This window comes from Onychostoma macrolepis, chromosome 11 (genome assembly GCF_012432095.1).
Source record: "Onychostoma macrolepis isolate SWU-2019 chromosome 11, ASM1243209v1, whole genome shotgun sequence".
Lineage (NCBI taxonomy): Eukaryota > Metazoa > Chordata > Actinopteri > Cypriniformes > Cyprinidae > Onychostoma > Onychostoma macrolepis.
Window position 1 is genome coordinate 628,640 of NC_081165.1, and position 18,249 is coordinate 646,888.

At 36.8% G+C, this 18,249-nt stretch overlaps 1 protein-coding gene across 4 annotated transcripts in view; it reads right to left on the reverse strand.

Annotated features, from left to right (window-relative positions):
- Window positions 1-18,249, reverse strand: part of ptprga (protein tyrosine phosphatase receptor type Ga) — a 251,466-nt gene that overhangs the window by 97,787 nt on the left and 135,430 nt on the right. For all 4 annotated transcript variants that reach the window (XM_058790918.1, XM_058790916.1, XM_058790915.1 and 1 more), the window contains exons 3-4: window positions 4,699-4,881; window positions 1,765-1,913 (exon numbers count right to left, since the gene is read on the reverse strand). In XM_058790918.1, coding sequence (XP_058646901.1) covers window positions 1,765-1,913; window positions 4,699-4,881 — 332 coding nt within the window. The remainder of the gene's footprint in view (window positions 1-1,764; window positions 1,914-4,698; window positions 4,882-18,249) is intronic.

Consider the following 18,249-nt stretch of genomic DNA (forward strand, 5'->3'; position numbering starts at 1 on the left):
AAAAAATAAGAGCCATTCCTTGTGGTTGGACTATATTGGTCGTGCTGCTTAGTTTTGATTCACTAAAAAGAATCATAAGCTCAAAAAAGTCATATTGTTCTGCTTCCGTTCTTTTTTCATTTTGATCTGGCTCTGAATAAAATCATTTCTAAATGTGCTAAAATCACTGTCGCACATTGGCCTCTCACAGCTGCAGCAAATCTCTGTCCATTAAAGCAAAATACTATGATTTGCTTTATATTTAACACAAGATTTAGTCCGTCTAATAAATTCCTTTTTACTGGAATGTCTTTTTTCAAGCAAGCGACATCTACACACTGTAGCTGGAAGAAGAGGCAGTAGGAGAACTTCAGTGCCAATGAGATTTGTACTGCAAAGACATTATCACACAAAGCCATATCAAACTGCCAATATGGGGGATGCTAATGCAGGCCAACGAAACACATATTTTACTCTCTAAATTAGGGTGGGGCGGGTGGGTGGCAATAAAACTACGTCCACCAAACCAAACAATATTCATTGCACTTAATGTTGAAAGACAGGCCAAACTCCGATCACTTGCATATTTGAGGCTGGGTGATAAAACCGGTTTCAAGTGTGCACAAGAGGTGCCAGGCAGCCATAATGATAAATCAGAATTAAAAAGAAAGACACAAGCAGACAGTGATCAGACCCAAGAGAGAGCTCGTCTCCATAATGTCCTATTCAATCAATACAGGAACGCCCCTTACACGCTTCTATAAGAGACGGCCAAGTGTTCTTCCTCTCCTCCATGATTCTTTTTGCCTTCCCTCTATGTAAAGACCACTAAAGTCCAGATAAAGCTCATTTTAGACTTCTGAGAGCTGTGGTGTGATGCTCATTTTTTTCTTTTGCTATTAATGAAATAATAATAAAAAACACTAAAAATCAGTCAATTAATTTAAATACGCCTCTTCTATGATGAACATGTTTTTCATTTATGAATTAAAATTCATTTTGAGGGCATAAAGTGAAAAATGATCTCATTTTATTACACCTGCTATTTAACGAAGATAAAAAAAGCTTAATTAAAAGAATGAAATTAATTTAGTTTGACATAATCTTTATTATTATTATCATTATTATTTTACATATTTTAAATATTACAGATATTTCATTCTTTATTTTTTAATATTAAATATATGAACAAAACCCTACTTCTTCACTGCTTATTAATATTTGAAAAATATTTGTCATGTGATGCAACCAATATGGAGAAACAGGAAACCATGTCTATGTCAAGATCAATGCAATAATTTTCTTAAAATATCAGATAACTTAAACTTTTTATGACAAATATAGTAAAATATCACTTCGTGTGACTCAAAAAATCTTTTACCTTGAAAAATATATTTATATATTTACTTATATTTACTGTGCATTTACGACGTGCATGCATTTAAGTTGTAAGGGAAATATGTTTTTACTTGTTGTTGGTTACACCACATGGCATTTAGCACCATGAAATTAGATTCTTTTTAAACTAGAATTTTCTCTTTTTTATTGGGGACAACTTCAAAGGCAACATACCCTCGAAGCACCACAAATCTTAGGCCATTTGAAATGGATAGTGCTGTTAAAACATTGCTTGTATGTTCTTGAGAAGAAAGTCCCAAGTAAGAGTGCAATTGCAAAAAGTAGCATAGCCTGCAAAATAAAGCAAGTAGGCCAGAGTTGGGAGTTTGCGGAGCTGGGTTGTTTAGATATGGAACAGACGTTGGAGAGAGATTAGTTGGAGCTCACCTCCACAGGGAATCTCCTGCCATTGATGCTGTGCTCCGAGCCGTCGGAACCATTGCTCTGGCCCCAGTGGAACTCCACCTTCTCGGCTTTGAAGCGGCCCGGTAGCCCGGCTCCTCTCACAAAATAATCGTCCTTCAGGAAGATCGCCACTGTGAGGCACAGAAAAAAGGGAAGAGGGTTAAATAGGGAGAAACCGTGAGATAAAAACCACTTTCTTGGCATATAAAACCAAATGCCTTCCAAGGACCAATGCATTTCTGACTGAAAATAAAGGAAATGACTGGAGGACACTTCATTTCAGTATTTATGATTATTCATTAAGCTTCCTTAGGGACATAGGCTGAATATTATATGCACTTTCTTTCTGCTGTTGCTGTTGTCCTCAGAAGGCCAGGTCTCAAATGAAGCAGTAATTTGGCTGAGAGAAGACATTTCCCCCTCACACCATTTCAAATTGCTTTTTTGATTCCTTTTGTTATTTCATAAAACCCGAGCCATAAAAAAAAGAGGCAACCCATAGTGAAAGCTCTTCCATCCAAGAGCATTTAGATTCACAAATTGGTCTTTCGCACTAGGACCGGACTTTAATTAATGAGTGCGACCTTAAATAGCACAGCCTTTGTTGGACAGATTTCCTTTTCTGATTGAATTTCAGAGTGATTTTTTTAACTTGCCGCATGCCACAAGAGATTTGTGTCCTATTTAAAAGAACGGCTCCTCTGAAACCTCACTTGTAATCTTACCGAAACAGGCTAGTGTCCAACTGCTGAGATATTGAAGCAATCAACTGGTGGCAGTCTGAATCCGTCACCACAGCAACGTGGAGTGACTCGGAGGTGCCACGGGCAAAAGTAAGACGGCAGGACACACTTTCGCACAAATGCACACTCTCAAGCCTGGGAAAAAAACAACGCCGCTCTCTGTACTTCTCTCGACTCCTCTTTAAGTTGTTTGGTCTTTTGTTGATTTCTTTGACGTAATCCGACATGAGAGGGAGCATGGGTTTCATTAGTTATTCCAGCTCTGAGCTTCATGAGCTTTAACAAACAGGCAGGAATTAGACGGCTAAGCCAGCAGGACCTTGGAACGGCAGCATGCGAAAACTAGGCCTCGCCTGCCAGCAAATCCTTGATCAATGCAAATGTTTCTTCAAGGACCCAAGATCTCATGAATTTCTTAAGTTTAATTTGGCGGGGGTCTGTGAGAAGCTTGTGCACTGGGCAGTCCAACAACACACACTCCCTTGCTCACTTGAAAAAACACCTCTATGTTTGGAAGAGCATACTACTTTTACTTTTACTGCCGCATACAGTATGGATACCGTGCACAGTAGGTGATTTCAGAATGCATGGAATAGAACCAAGCTCACTGAGAGAAATACTATACCCCACAATGCAATGTACTTGACTTAATCATCCATTTTCAGTGTAACAAACTGATTTGATAGCTTAAAGATAAGGCATCTTTATTCAAAATTGGATTAATAAGCATTTTAATTTATTATATATTATTATTCATCATCTGAAAGTTGAAGAACTATTTGAAAATCTGGAATCTGAGGGTGCAAAAAAATCAAAATATTGAGAAAATCACCTTTAAAGTTGTCCAAATTAAGTTCTTAGCAATACATATTACTAATCAAATATTAAGATTAGATATATTTACGGTAGGAAATTTACAAAATATCTTCACAGAACATGATCTTTATTTAATATCCTAATGATTTTTGGCATAAAATAAAATCAATCATTTTGACTCATACAATGTATTGTTGGCTATTGCTACAAATATACCCATGCTGGTTTTGTATTCCAGGGTCACATATGCTTACAATAAATGATTTATTCATTACTTACTTATTATTTATTTGTTTATTTATCTATCTATCCGTTTCACATTGAGTTGAAAATAGTTTTTTTATTATTTTTTATATATATATAATTCTATAAACCATAAAACCATAAAAACACACACTGTACACTGGTGTACACTATATTCTACACAGTATCTAGTGAGCAAGTATGCTAGTATTCCAACTTCCTTTGTTCACACTATTTCCTTTTCCGGACATCTCTAATGAGTGTTTCGTTCAAGGTGAGAAGGTAAAGGGTCACTTGACGTCGTAGTCATCTATAGAGAAAATGATTTAAAACATTGATTGAGTCATGCATTATTCAGAGGTGCCAGGTCTGTAGGTTTATTGTGCCGCCCTGTTCCAGGTGATTATTTCGCTGATAAAACACTCATGTGTCAGTTATAAATAGCAGAGCAGCTCTCCATTATTCATGGGACAACAGCGGGACATTTGTCTTCCTCTGCACGGATTATGTTAAGGAGGGAAACGCTGGGCAATTCGTGTCTGTGTTTACTTCCTCAATATGCTCTGCTGCAGTACAGCTTAATGGTGCAAGAAAACTGAATTTGAGTGTGAAAAGTTCAGGGGGGGCGATCACACCATAAAAGTTTGATAGAGCTTGAAAGTATGAGAGTTGAACACTTCCACTCAATGTAACCTATAATTTGTAGTGGTCAAAGGCATGATGCAGCCACTGGCATGCACTACTGTCGCATTGAGCTCTGGTGGTCACATGGGAGATAAAGGTTCGAGTCCTGCCTGCAACAAAACCTAAATCCATTTCCTCTCCCTTACAAAAATGTTCAGTCACCCTTTACAGTCTCTAATAAAAACTTTCTAAAAGTATTTAAATATTTATAAAAAATAAAAATAAAATCATAAAAGTAGAAATAGGCACTTAAATACTTGTCTGTAAACAATGCTATTACTTAGCTTTAGAAGATTTTCGGGTAATTTTATGGTCCATTTTAAACCCCATTCACTTTTATGTAAGAGCCAGGACATTCTGATATATGTCCTTATGTTTGATGTCATGATCCGATGTACTTTTTTTTTTTTTGTTGACGGTGTGTATTTACCGGTTTTGCCTGTATTCTTCATTGATGTCTTGTTGGATGACTCTGCATCAAACCCATCCAGTGTGAGTTCCTGGTACTCCATCGAGACCTTAGTGTCTTGGTCGGCTATATTGATCGGAGATTGGTTTCTCTCCTGACACTCAGGAAAAGCTGCCGCCCACCCTGTATCTGGTCCGTACGTCCCTGCAGAAGAGAAAGACAGCAAATCAATGGATCATCACACTGCAAACAGAAGCCGAACCGCTTCCAGACTCACTTTATTCTTCATAAATGCCAGTCAAAACACGATAGAGCCGCCCTGAGACGACCACCTGTCTGTCTCACGAAAACGAAAAAGCTTCATGAAAGTAGTCACACTTTAAACCAAGGAATTTGAAACACCCAGACTAAAGCAGACAAGATTTTTATTTATTTTTAATTCTGCTGAGAGGTTTACAAGCACTCAGTAGAGACAAATATGGAAACAGTTTATAGAAGTTACCACTGGCATTTCACTGGAGACCCAATTAAATTCTGCTGTGGCCCACTCAATTTTTGCTAATAAATCTTTTTTTTTTTTTTTTTCGCAACCTCAGATTTCCGTAAAGATTATGATTAATTAGATTAATTTGTTCCCTTGTTTTAGTCAAATCATGGTCAGACTGTATTAATTCATTCCGGTATTGTGTACACATTTTAATAATTTGTTACCTTGTTTTAATTTCTCTAAAATTTGACCACATTCTGCCAATCCATTCCCTCATTTTAGTTTTGTTAAATCATGGAACGATTTAGTTAAATGTGGCCACGATTCAACTAAAATGAAGGAACAAATGAATAAGTCATGAGAACAAATTCTTAATTCATGGCCTCTATGTCTTGTTTTTTTGGCTCCAAGAAACTGGACTGTTACATGATCTAGCCCAGCATTGCATGTTAACTTTAAGGTACAGATTCTGCACAACAATAATAAAAAAAATTTAAAAAACTGTTGCTTCCAAACTCACCAGAGTTGAACACTTTAAAGGCAACACTACTAACTTTACTATATTTTTGAGTAGCATAACATTACGCCAGCTGCTTTCAAAACAATGTAGCTTCCAGTAACAAGGTATTTTGTCCAACAATTAGCATTACAGCATATTACAGTTTGAAAGCAGCTTTCCCAACACTGTGTGGAGCTATTAGTGATCAATGTCACACCGTAGAGATCCTTGTCATCGTATACACAATAAAATTTAAGTAAGCACAGGCAATTTTACTTGAGCAGACAAAATGAGACAAGCAAACAAGACAAGGATATTTTAAGAGTCCATTAAACTCTCTAGTACGGTTAGAAGCACCGCTTTGGCTTTGCTCACAGTTAAAGCCTGCCAAATCATAAATGCACCTTTCAGAGCAATAACCACATCCTGATGAGACTCTATATTGCCAGAGTGTGAGTGTGTGAGTGTTTCTTCTCTCTCAGACTTGGTGAGAGGTGAGCAGTGGTCCACAAACAGCTAAACAGAAGGTCCATCCCTAATTGAAAGCAATCCTCAGCTACCGGCCTTAAAGATGAATTTGTCGACAATTACCAAAGGCCTGCAAGCATCCGGAGCGATCCAAAATGTGTATTTCATCAAATTAGGATTCATCCTCCTCAGCCTCTGCCCTCACTGCAGCCTTGGGGCATATTGATTGGATGGGTCTGGGTTTCATATGGAGCATCAGAGTGCTATAGATCCGGGCAGCACTGCTGGCTAATGAAAGAGAGCAAGGACTTGCGTGTGAAGAGATTACTCACTCCTTAATGCAGCCCTAACAGGGTTAGAAAAACTGCTCACGCAAACTTAATCCCAACCACACCTCAGGATACGTATCTCAGATGAGAAAAACAAAGGTCCGAATACATAACCCTGCCTCTGAGCAGAAAAACAAAGATCGGTACTATTTGTTTTTCTCGGTTTATGGGTTTATTTGTTCCGTTACATCCATTTTCCATTTGTTTACACATTAAGCTCTGTCCAGTTAACATTAGCATGTTTATGATATTGTATTAGCCTATCTGTTTTAGCCTCAAAAAGTACCTTGTGTAAATACATGAAGCAAGTGTGCAAATTCGACTCATATGTTGTTACATTTTGAGATGTCAGAATGCATCTTATAAGTACTTGCTGCAGTCTTATCAGCACCACAAGGGGTGCTATGGACCTTAGTCAGGGTAGAAGCCAATTTTAGTTCAATTCTAATTAAAATAAAGCTGTACAGTCAGTTCAATTGGGATATAAGGCTGTATACTTTTGTGTCAATCAATCAACCAACGATACATTGAAAAGCCATTTTTCTAAAAACATCCCAATGAATCAAAAAATCTAAAAACTTGACTGACTGGATTCTGGAAAACTGTACAGAATGTACTTATCCTCACATCCTCATTTTTATTTGCATCGAATTAAATATACAGTAACGTATGAGGTCCACAGCAAGCAATAGTATAAATTGTCTTCTACTGTCAGCTGTCAGCTGTCACTTTCACGTCAACTATTCCCAAGGCAGAACATCAGTTGCTGAGCAAGTAAGTGAAACAGTCAATATAGTTGTATACTCGAATAACAACAAATCTGGGTTAATGGAACAGACATTTGAAGATAACTTTATTGCCCCCTGGAGTATTGGAGTTACATTACAAGCACAAGACTGTATGTTAAATACATTTTGCACTGCCATGAACAATCATTCACATTAGTTTGTTTCTTCATGTTACAAGTAGTTTGTCCAACTGTCTATCAACTTAACCAGCAATCAATTCAAGCCTCCCTCCCTTCCTCTCCTCTTGTAAAAACACACTTCGGTGACTGGTACAGTACATGGAAAGCTATTCGCTTGAGGACGGAAGAGTAAGTTCAACCCACTCCAACATTAAATGGTTGTGAGAGATCTCAGCCTCGCACTGTTTTGATTTACCCTTCATTCCTCCCTCCAGACAGAAAGGGAGGGAGCAGCGACCAGGTGTCAAATCAACATTTCATTCACCTCTGACCTCTCTCTCAGCTCGATCAATACCGCCTCTGTTCACAGTTTCCTTCTTTTTTAACTTTGTTGAAAGAGAGAAAGAGAGTGAGAGAAGCTGATGGATCTCCTAAAATGAGATTACATTTTGGGGCAAAAGACGTTAGCTTTGCTATGAAAACACATAACCACACTAACCATTGATTCTCTCAGTTTTTAAAGGCATAGTTCACCTGAAATGAAAAAAAAAAAAAGTCTTTCATCATTTACTCAGCTTCAAGTCTTTTGAAACCTGTTTGTCTGCCTTCCTTCTTTGGAACACGGAATTTTGCTAAAATGTCCCAGCTGAAGTAAAAGTGAAAGGAAGCAGCTTGGACGTTCTGCTAAATATCTTCTAAACATGTTTTTAACGGAATTCCATTCTTTTTAATTAAGCTTTTTTCATTTATACTACATTAGGACATTCTCGGCTTTATATACCGCCAAAATTATTTTACATTAAAAGATGATTTCAAGGCACACTATATACAAATTGCATTTTTACTGTATTTTTGAATAAATTGATTTACATGAAAAAAATGACCCTCATGTCATTGAGCCATAAACAAATTCTGTATATTCTCTGAATAAAACACAAAGCATGAAAAAAGACTTCTATAAAACAAAGACAGCGAGAGAATGCAGACTGGTGAATTTCTTTCCCAATCTCTCGTCCCTTTTGGAACCCTTCCCAAACAAGACGTGCCACTCAAAAAATTCATCTGACAAGTACAACCATGCCCTCATCAAAATGTGTGAAAGGAAGACAGCAAAAGCAAAAGTCCTTTTCCGCTAATGCTGCTGTTCTCATGCATATTTCACCATGAACTGTCTCCAAATCTCCAGAGAGTTGACGTGATTTAACAGAGAACTTGAGAGTAAATATACCTGAATGCTGCGTTTGGCCCTCAGAGACTTTTCACTCAATTAGCAACAATTCACCACAAAGCTGTGTAACGTACTGACCTCGAACCATTAATTTTGGACTGATGCAGAAAAAGTGAGTGCAACAGTGTAATTTATGTTGTGAACAAAAGTGCAAGGACATCTTAAGAGCATTTATATTTTGTTTGCCCAATAGCAGCATTGTTACCCGATAAACAAACACGCCATTCGGAAAGATGTGGCAGTTTGGAAAGAGACAGAAAGGGAAAGAGAGAGACAAACAACGAAAAACAGAAAAAGATTGTGAAAATTCTCCTGTGGCTTCTGACATGTCTATGATATGTCACAATAAGCCTGTCTCTCGGCTGCAGGTGCATTAGTGATGGGTCATAAATGTAGAGACACATGTGTCTGTGGTGTTTCTGGATTTACACAGCTTGAATCCATCAGACCATGTGGCAACTAGTGAACACTGGAGGGAAAGCGTTCTTTTCCTCTCTTGATTACAGTGCTGACACACACACACACTTGTTTCACTATCCTTGTGGGGACATTCATAGGCGTAATGGTTTTTATACTGTACTTACTGTATGTGCTATTGCCCTACACCAACCCTACACCTACACCTACCCCTTACAGGAGACTTTCTGCATTTTTAGATTTTCAAAAAACTTAATTCTGTGTGATTTATTAGCTTGTTTGCCTCAATTTAGGTCCCCACCGTGACACAAGTCCCCATGAGTCTGTGTGTATTCAGGCTTAAGTCCCCACCTGAATAGAAAAACAAGTACACACACACACAAACACTTTACCCTTATGCATAGATGCACCAGTAACAATGGCACTAAAAGTGGATATCTAAATGTAATAAGCAGATTAAATGATTTCTTAATTGTCATATGACACTGAAAACTGGAGTAATGGTCGGCAAAAATTCAGCTTTGAAATAAATAAAATTTATTTTGTTTTTACAAAAATGTATTTATTTTTTATTAAAAAAATATTTTAAATGGCAATAATATTGGTAATCCTAAGAACCTTCTTTCAAAAAATATACAAAATCTTACTGCCTCAAATGTCTGAATGATTTTATGTGCGTATGTTTGTGTGTTTTTTTTTTATTATTAAATTTCAACATGCAATTTTAATATGGATATACATTTATATGGATTTTTATAGTTTTGGAGACAATAATTTAAAAATACATATGTTTTTATATTAATAAGTAATTAATTAAAATTAACATTTTATATATATATATATATATATATATATATATATATATATATTACTATATTTGTTTGCAGTAGCTTCATACAATACAAAGGGAAGGCCACTTGAGGAACGCTAGAGCACTTTATTGAACACAAATCACAGTTTCCATCAGTCTGTTTATCGTCCTCCATAATGCACTGGACCCTATTAAAGAGGTGCTTCCTCTGACACAACCTCTACTTTCTTTAATTAGATCAATGATTGGGCTTAATTACTCAAATAGGCTCTGTGGCATCAGCACCGAAGCGATCAAAGCTGAGAAAGAGAGAGACCTGCATAGAGAAACAGAATCGTAGGCCTGTCATCGTCTCCACAGGGGCCAGTATTACCATAATGTGCATTAGGAATGTGACAAATAAAAGCACTTTTGGGAAAACGAACTAGGAAAATAATTATGAATCACGTGGCATAAACACAGCCGAGTGGTGCTGACACTTTGGAAGTCTTTGATCCATGCGGGACGAATCCCAGCATAAAATCTTAGGAAGAAAAAAAGAAAGAAGAAGATACACTAAGTTTAAGTAACCACTCATGCTAACAGGCTAACAGCTAATGAGTGAAGAGTCTATATTGACATCTCTCTGAATGACCGGTTTGTGAATGAAATCTAGTGAGATTGTACTCCAGAAAGCTCAGTTTGACTGTGTAAATACAGCCAATCTTTCTCCGTCTGAAACCAGTAACCTTTGTAATGATGGACGCTGTGTTAGCGCTGGCTGTTTTGAAGTGCAGAGGTGGACAGGGTAAAAGTAGCTTGTCTAGCGGAGTGTTGCGCTGTGTTAATTAGATGTGGCGTGTGTTTATGTTTGTGTGAGTGAGTATGTGTGTGTGTGTCCAGGCAAGAAGAGAAGACTGGCTGAAACCCAGTGGGACTCGAAGCCCATGAGCAAAAGCTGTCAAGAGCGACAGGAGATCCACACGTTGTCAAAGAACATTTCACGGCAGCCCACAATAGACTCAACATGCACACACACATAAACAAAGAAAAATAGACACATTCTCAAAGAGTCAGATATATTTCCACACAGAGTTCTCATGAAAAGACAGATTTCACGCCTCTCATGCACCTCACACAAACTTTGTCGTCTTTGTGTAATCCACACCCCATTGCAATTGAATTCTAGGTGCACAGGGGTGGCCATATTACATTCGAGACAATGTCTGCGGCCCAATTTGCATGCTATCCATTCTAAATTACACGCGAGATTGGAATTAGCATGTCCCAGATCATAGTACGTTGGAAATATCATGCCAAAGCTACCCAGATGGTATGCTATTATTGGATTTTCTGAAGACTTGTTTAGCTAATATTTCCCACAACCCCTTACGCAACGGAAGAGAAGGAGTGACGGTTTCTGCTGACTCTGCTGAAAAAAAGGTGAGGAGTGCAGAGTAAAACTGCCACGGCAGTTTTAATAAAGCAATAAAGGTGTGTGCTTACTTTGATTTTACCACAGTAAAATGGGTGTTCTAGTGTGCAATAAAGATAAATGCTGATAGTTACATTTAATCATTAACTGATATAAACAACCACCAACACTCTATTTTACAAGGTGGCAATTATATTCAAACAATTTTTGGGAAAAATTGTTATCCACTAATTCGCCAAAACATAAAATAGTAACAAATTACCATGAGAGTGTGTTGCTTCTTCCAAAAAACATAATTCATTAGTCTAACAGTAGGTTTTATTGTGTATAAGCAACACAGCAGCTTAGCAAGAATGTGTGCTAACAAATATTCAATACGCAAGCCGATTACAAAGGCTTCAACTCGGCTTATCCAATCACAAATCTTAGTCTCAACAGTTTTATTAATATGTATGAAGCTTTAAATGATTAATAAATGTAGCTGATGATGCTAAGGTAATAGCTAGATGCAGATGCTAATGCTTAGCCTACATGTCAGTGCTAACAGCCAAGGGAGAGACTTTGTGGTATAAACATAATATCTTAATACTATTATAGTGTCTTATAACACACTTAAAATTATGTGTTTATATAACCAGCAAAGAAAACTATTTCAGTGGATAATGTAATGCAAATTACCACACAGCTAGTCTCTGATTCTCCTGTTGATGTATTCTGTTTAACTATTTTACAAGAGTGACAATATGGTAAGACTTAAATTGTCATGAATGCTACATTTATGTAACAAAAATATATTCTGTACAATATAACTTTGATTTGAGTGGAAATGTGCTGTGTAGGGTGTCTTAGCTGTAGTATAAGAGAAATGTTTTAAGGTACACAAAGGAAACATTGACCTGAAGTGTCACCTTAATTTAAACCTATAGTCTCTTAAAGTATATTTCATGATCTTAGTCTTTAAGTGAGGCACCGATCTTCAAATGCATTATTTACTGAGCAAACCTTGTAAGGTTGTTTCTTCTTGGGGAAAAAAAATAAATTAAATAAATCTCTGTTATTAAAATTTCACAGTGAACATGTAAAAAAAACGAAAAAACAAAAGCAAAAAAAAACTCAATTTTGAATGTGTCAAATGGACGGCACAAATGCAAATGCTAACTATATTACAAGTAAGCAGCCAAAATGCTCATTAGAGGAAAACAGTCTCTCATATTGGAATAAAATCCTTGAAGTTGCTTGTTTCATAAACTCACATCATCTAACCTCACCAGACCCTCCTTTTGATTGGTTTCTGTTTTCGCTCTCTATTGTTTGATATAGTGACATTGTCCTGAGATATTTCCTTATTTTGCGTTAAATAAAAGATAATGAAACCCCCTTGAGCAAAGAGGGAAAATTTAATTCCAACAATACTTCAAACGGATTTAACTGAGTTAGAGAGAAAAAGAAAACATCGGCAAAATCAAAAACAAAGCAGGCTGGAGAGAGAAAACTCCAATAAATATCCAAGCAAGTCCCCTTGGCAAAAAAAAATAAAATTCATGTACAGAACAACAAACACAACTGGGTTTCAACTCTAGAGATGTTTTCCCGACCTATGCCACCATTACTGGTTGTGAATAGCATATTATTTTGTTTATAACATAATTTTAAAGGCATTTTCAAGTCACTAATTTGTCTTAGTATGTGAAACTTAAATGTTTCAGTTTTTTTTGGCTTGAGTAAAAGTGTAATAAATATACAGTTATATATATATATATATACACAAACACACACACACTTGGGATAGGAATATAAGAAGAGCCCTACAGCCAATCCGAGAGCTCACTAATGGACCAGAGTTCTTTGAACATTGTCTGGACAATTATGAAATTCCACGGCTCTTTCCTCCTCTGTTAAAAATGACAAGAAACATGTCATCATCTCTATGATTAAGATTGTCCCAAATTACATTAAAGCTTCAAAAAAATACTTCAATATAAGGAGGAAAAAAGTACTTTCTAACTTTCTAATGTCACGCATGCAGTTAGAGACGTTTGTTTTGGCCAAATGTGACCAGTGGCTATGTCTGATGTTCGCTAATTTACCATTCAAAAATAGATAATGTTCCATTTCAGGAGGACGGAGATAATTTTAGACTATAAAAGCAGAACAGAATGGGGAGGAGACGGTGGGCAATAATCAGAAAATGAGCGCAACTCGCTGGTCCATTAACAACCCTTTAGCTTTCTGCATCTTTGCTCAAGGGAGATCTGGAAACCCTCATAACAGCGGGGCTACTTCATTGAAAGCTCTTTAAGAAAACATTAAGAGCAAGTTCTAGAATGTCTGGAGCAATTAAAATCAAAAGAACATGGTTATTAATGTGAAGACAATTGCCATTCTGGCTTGTGACTTCACTCATGCATGTGGGTTATTTCAATCCCTGCCATTTCCCAAATATACTTTGATGATCCGGTGAGAAAAACCTTCATGGAGAAGAGCTAGAATGTCCAAAACCAGCTTAGACTTACAAGCTATGATTTCTTCTATTTGTGCAGTGACATTTTTAAAGTTGATTAATTACTCAGCTTATGAATGATTGATAGCTTGTTGCTCACCTATCAAACGTCAGATCAGGAGTATAGCATTTAGCGTGCAGCTTTCCAGTTAAACATGTTTTGGCCGTTCTGAAAGCAAAAGCCATTAGTTACAGTTTATGCCACAGAAACAGCTAAATAAAACAACCTAATCATCTTTCACCTAGACGCAGAGAGGCATGTCTCAGCTCTCCTCTTCACTAAATTTTAGTGGTTTTAATTAAAAGATAAAGGTGCGTTTACATTCACCAGTCATTCGGTTAACCCCTTCATCAGGACTTGTTTTAATATGCAGAGAATTATGCTCAGCGACAGCACTGTGACGTTTCCCCCGACTTACCAATAAACCATTAGGATGGAAACAATGCTCACACTGACTCTTATCTACCTAGATAGATAGATAGATAGATTTGCGTAAAACATACACTTCTACTTGGTTTTACATCTGTCTTTACTGTACAGCTTTGAGGTTTGACGTCATTGCAAAGCATCTGCTGTGAGTTCAGATGAGCCATTCTTTCCATCTTGCCATTTAATTCTCACTCTGTCAACCAGCTTACTTCTAGTTCTCATTATCCCAAATGCCACAGTGACTGCTGCCACCTGCCCCACCTCCGGGCTCAAGGTCTCTCCTCAGTTTGCCTCTTAGAGGACATCATTACCAAATCCTTTATTTAGTACTAACCTTCAGAAACATTTTTTGTTGTTGTATCGCAAGAGATGAATGAGAAGGCTGACCTGCACAGGCTGACCCTGAGTCATGGTGTTAATTATAGCCGGGCTCCAAAACAATGCAAAATCCTTTCCCATAATACCATTCATAAACCTTATCAGAGCTGCAGGGCATCACAGTATCTGGACTTAAAGCTCAGCTCACCTTTTAAAGTACATGTGATTGGATTACTCCTAAACTAGACTATATATCTATCTATCTATCTTAAAAAAAAAAAAAAAAAAAGATTTCAAGTCAGAAACATAAAATATGTAGAGTTACATGTCTTTATTTTTAGATGTTCAATTGGCACTATACCTGGCATAAATGCAGGTAATGAAAGTTTAACAAAGTAGAACCCAATTAAATTCCCAGATCTTTTTTTACTGGTTTCTGTCCAAAAAAGATTGCGGGTATCATAAGTAGAGTCTATATCGCAAATTAACTGGGAACAGATTTATTCAGAAATGTGAATGAATCTGTTTTTACATAATCAGAAATAAGAACACACTATCACATTTTAGTTATTGTGGCTAAAGACTGATGTTTTTTTCTGCCTCAAAGTAAAAAGAATACAGGTAAATGTGAGAAATAAAAGTAGTATATACAGTAGTCACACTGTCAAATCTAAAGGAAAAAAAAAAGGGACATTTTTTTTTTCTAAAGTTGTTACCCTTCAAAAAGGCACTATGTACCAATTAGGTACTAAAATTTAGATTTTAAGTATTAATATACATATTTAAGGTACTAATATTCACCGTTTAGGGGGAAATATGGTGTACTTTTTAAAAGGGTACCGCCCCAGTGACAACTTTTGTACCTTTTCTTCTTAGAGTGTATTAAGACACGGTTCTGAGAAATAAAGTCACAACTGTAAGATATAAAGTTGCAATTACTAGAAGAAAGTTGCAATCATCAAAAAAAAATTAAATAAAATAAATTGCAAAACTAGGTTTTATATTTGCTAGAAAAGTGGAAAAGACATGCAATGCCTATTGGTGCGACTTTTGGGGGCTAATTATAATATACAAACAACTAAGCAAGTTGGGAGCCACAAAGTAAAAGCTGATGGGCCGGAAGCAGCCTGCAGGCCACTTGCTGAGTAATTTGGGTGTAGAATTAAATGCTCATTGGACTGGTCTCATAAAAACAAGTGTTCAGTGGCTCAGAGTTGGTGGGAGATATTGGGAGAATCACCGGGGGTCTTACACAAACCACAAACAAATCCTGTGGGATTTACCACACAAGCCGATTGATACACCATTACACATTGCCAGCTGGGCTTTTTGAATATCAAACAAAACACAAGAATGATGATCAGTTCCTCAGCTACAAATTACTAAATTACAAGAACAGCCAGATTCCGAAAACATCATTGCCTTTTTGCCTTCAATCTTTTCAACTTTGATCTTGATCCCAAAAGTATCATAAATCAAAGCCGTTGGCCATCCATGTTACTATCGTCAAGCAATGGATTGCACCTTGCACTTGGGATGTGTGATCCATTAAAATGCAATTTAGCCGAAGCTTATTTCTCAAAACAAGGGAAAGTGCCAGTCATCAGTTTCATAGGAACGAGTCAGACTTGCTCTCTAGGGTTCACTCAGAGATTGATGAGTGGAAAGATTAACACTTCATTTACAGTCCCTGCAGAGACACCATGACCATAATGAGACACAGAGAAACAAAATTTATGCACTTTCTTTCAAGTAGCATTCATTTATGAAATGAAAATGGAGCAATTCTAGTTCAGCAAGTATCATATTATTGAACATTTATTTATTATTATTATTTATGAATTATATTTGTTATAATACATAACTGGCAAACTAAACAAGTATGTACAACAGTATACAAAAACAAAGATAATATTCCAATTCAATATAATAGAATTATATAAAGTAGTAATGACCAACTGCTAGTAATGGCAAAACTAGCAGAAACAAGTAATCAGTAGCACTCTCTGTGCTACACAATATAGGAGATAACCAGAGGCGGACAGTAACTAAGTACATTTACTTGAGTATTGTACTTAAGTACACTTTTTGAGTATCTGTACTTTACTTGAGTATTATTTTTTCTGGAAACTTATGACTTTAACTTCACTACATTTGAAAGACAAATATTGTACTTTTCACTCCACTACATTTCTATCAAGGTCCTCGAAGTAGAAAGTGGTTACTATGTAGCAGCTTTGAAAGTCTGGGTGATTTTTTTTTCTTCTCCAAAACGTGACTTTCTTTTTTTCAGACAATTTATCAGCAATCACTCTTGTAGGGCTACATGAAGTGATTTCCCAGCATTTGTGTGAACACTGACCAGTTGCAAATGTGATATTTATTTACAACAATTCAATAATAAAAAGTTAATAATGTGCTAAATATTAGACACAATATTGTCTGATTTTGCTAAATTGTGTATGTGAAAATATTACCTATAAAGCCACAGAAGAACTGTTGTGCATCTCCTAATAAAACACAACAGGAGTTTGACTTGAAGCAGCACTGCACAGACCGAGAGTGATTAGACAGCATTTTTGAAATTTTTGTTTTGATGTCAAAACAAGTCTTGCTGTTTTGTTTTTTTGTTAAAGCAGTGTTGCTGTTGTAAAGTTATACAGCTACAGTTGTGTTGCTGTTTTAAAGCAGGTGTGATTTTTTTTTTCTTCCTTATCACTCTGTATTTACAGGATTTCACTGTCCACTCTGTTCAAATGTGGATGAATGGCTACACATAGGTTTGTGCACACACTGTAAGAGCTGTGTGAGATCACTACCATCCTGCTTCTGTGGGGGTGGGAAGGGGTGTTAAATAATAATTTTGTTTTGTTTTGTTTTTTTCCCCCATAGGTTTTTAACATTCTAAAAGCTCTTTATTCCAAAGATACTACAAGCTAGTTAGTGTATTCAGTAGGTGTAATGTATTGTAAGTTGCTTCAGAGGTATTGCAAATATTATGTACAACAATAATAAAACAGTGCATTGACATAAAAAAGGAAATTTACTTTTGGTACTTAAGTACTTTTAAAAGCAAGTACTTCTGTACTTTTACTTAAGTAAAAACTTGTAATGGAGTAATAGTTGACCAGCAGTATCTGTACTTTCACTCAAGTAATGGAGTTGTGTACTTTGTCCGCCTCTGGAGATAACCACTATGCGGTAATTCTTGATATTAATTCACTTTCTGGGGCTGTTTTGAACATGCATTGACAAACAGGGAGATCATGACGAATTTAAAAAAAGGCACTGTCTTTGGAAAACAGCAACATCTAGTCACTCTAAAATACAGATGTGAGCAAAGAAAGTGTAGACAAAAAGAGGTTAGAAACAAAAAGAAGCCACGGAACAAAGAATTAAGAGTTACTCCTACAGTGGGAGAGTGTTTGAGTAATACAGGAGCCCTCCGGCATCAGTCAATGGCTGTAGACACATCATCTGTTAGAGCCCAATCACAATGAGGTTCCACACCATCTATCAGCCAAGCACTTTCTCCACTTCTACAATTAGTATTGTTCTAGTCCCAGCCTCCCTTCCAGCCCTGCGCCGGCTGTCTCCCCAATGCCATGTTGCCCTGATGAATGCACCTCTCTTGCCTCCATTGATTTCTCTTCAGGCTCAGGTCCTTTGTTTGATTTGCTAAGTACTGAAGTGCTATGACTGAGGTGTTACACAAATTTCCCTCCCTCTGGCTCCCTCTTCCCTTGCGCTCATGTGCCTACCCC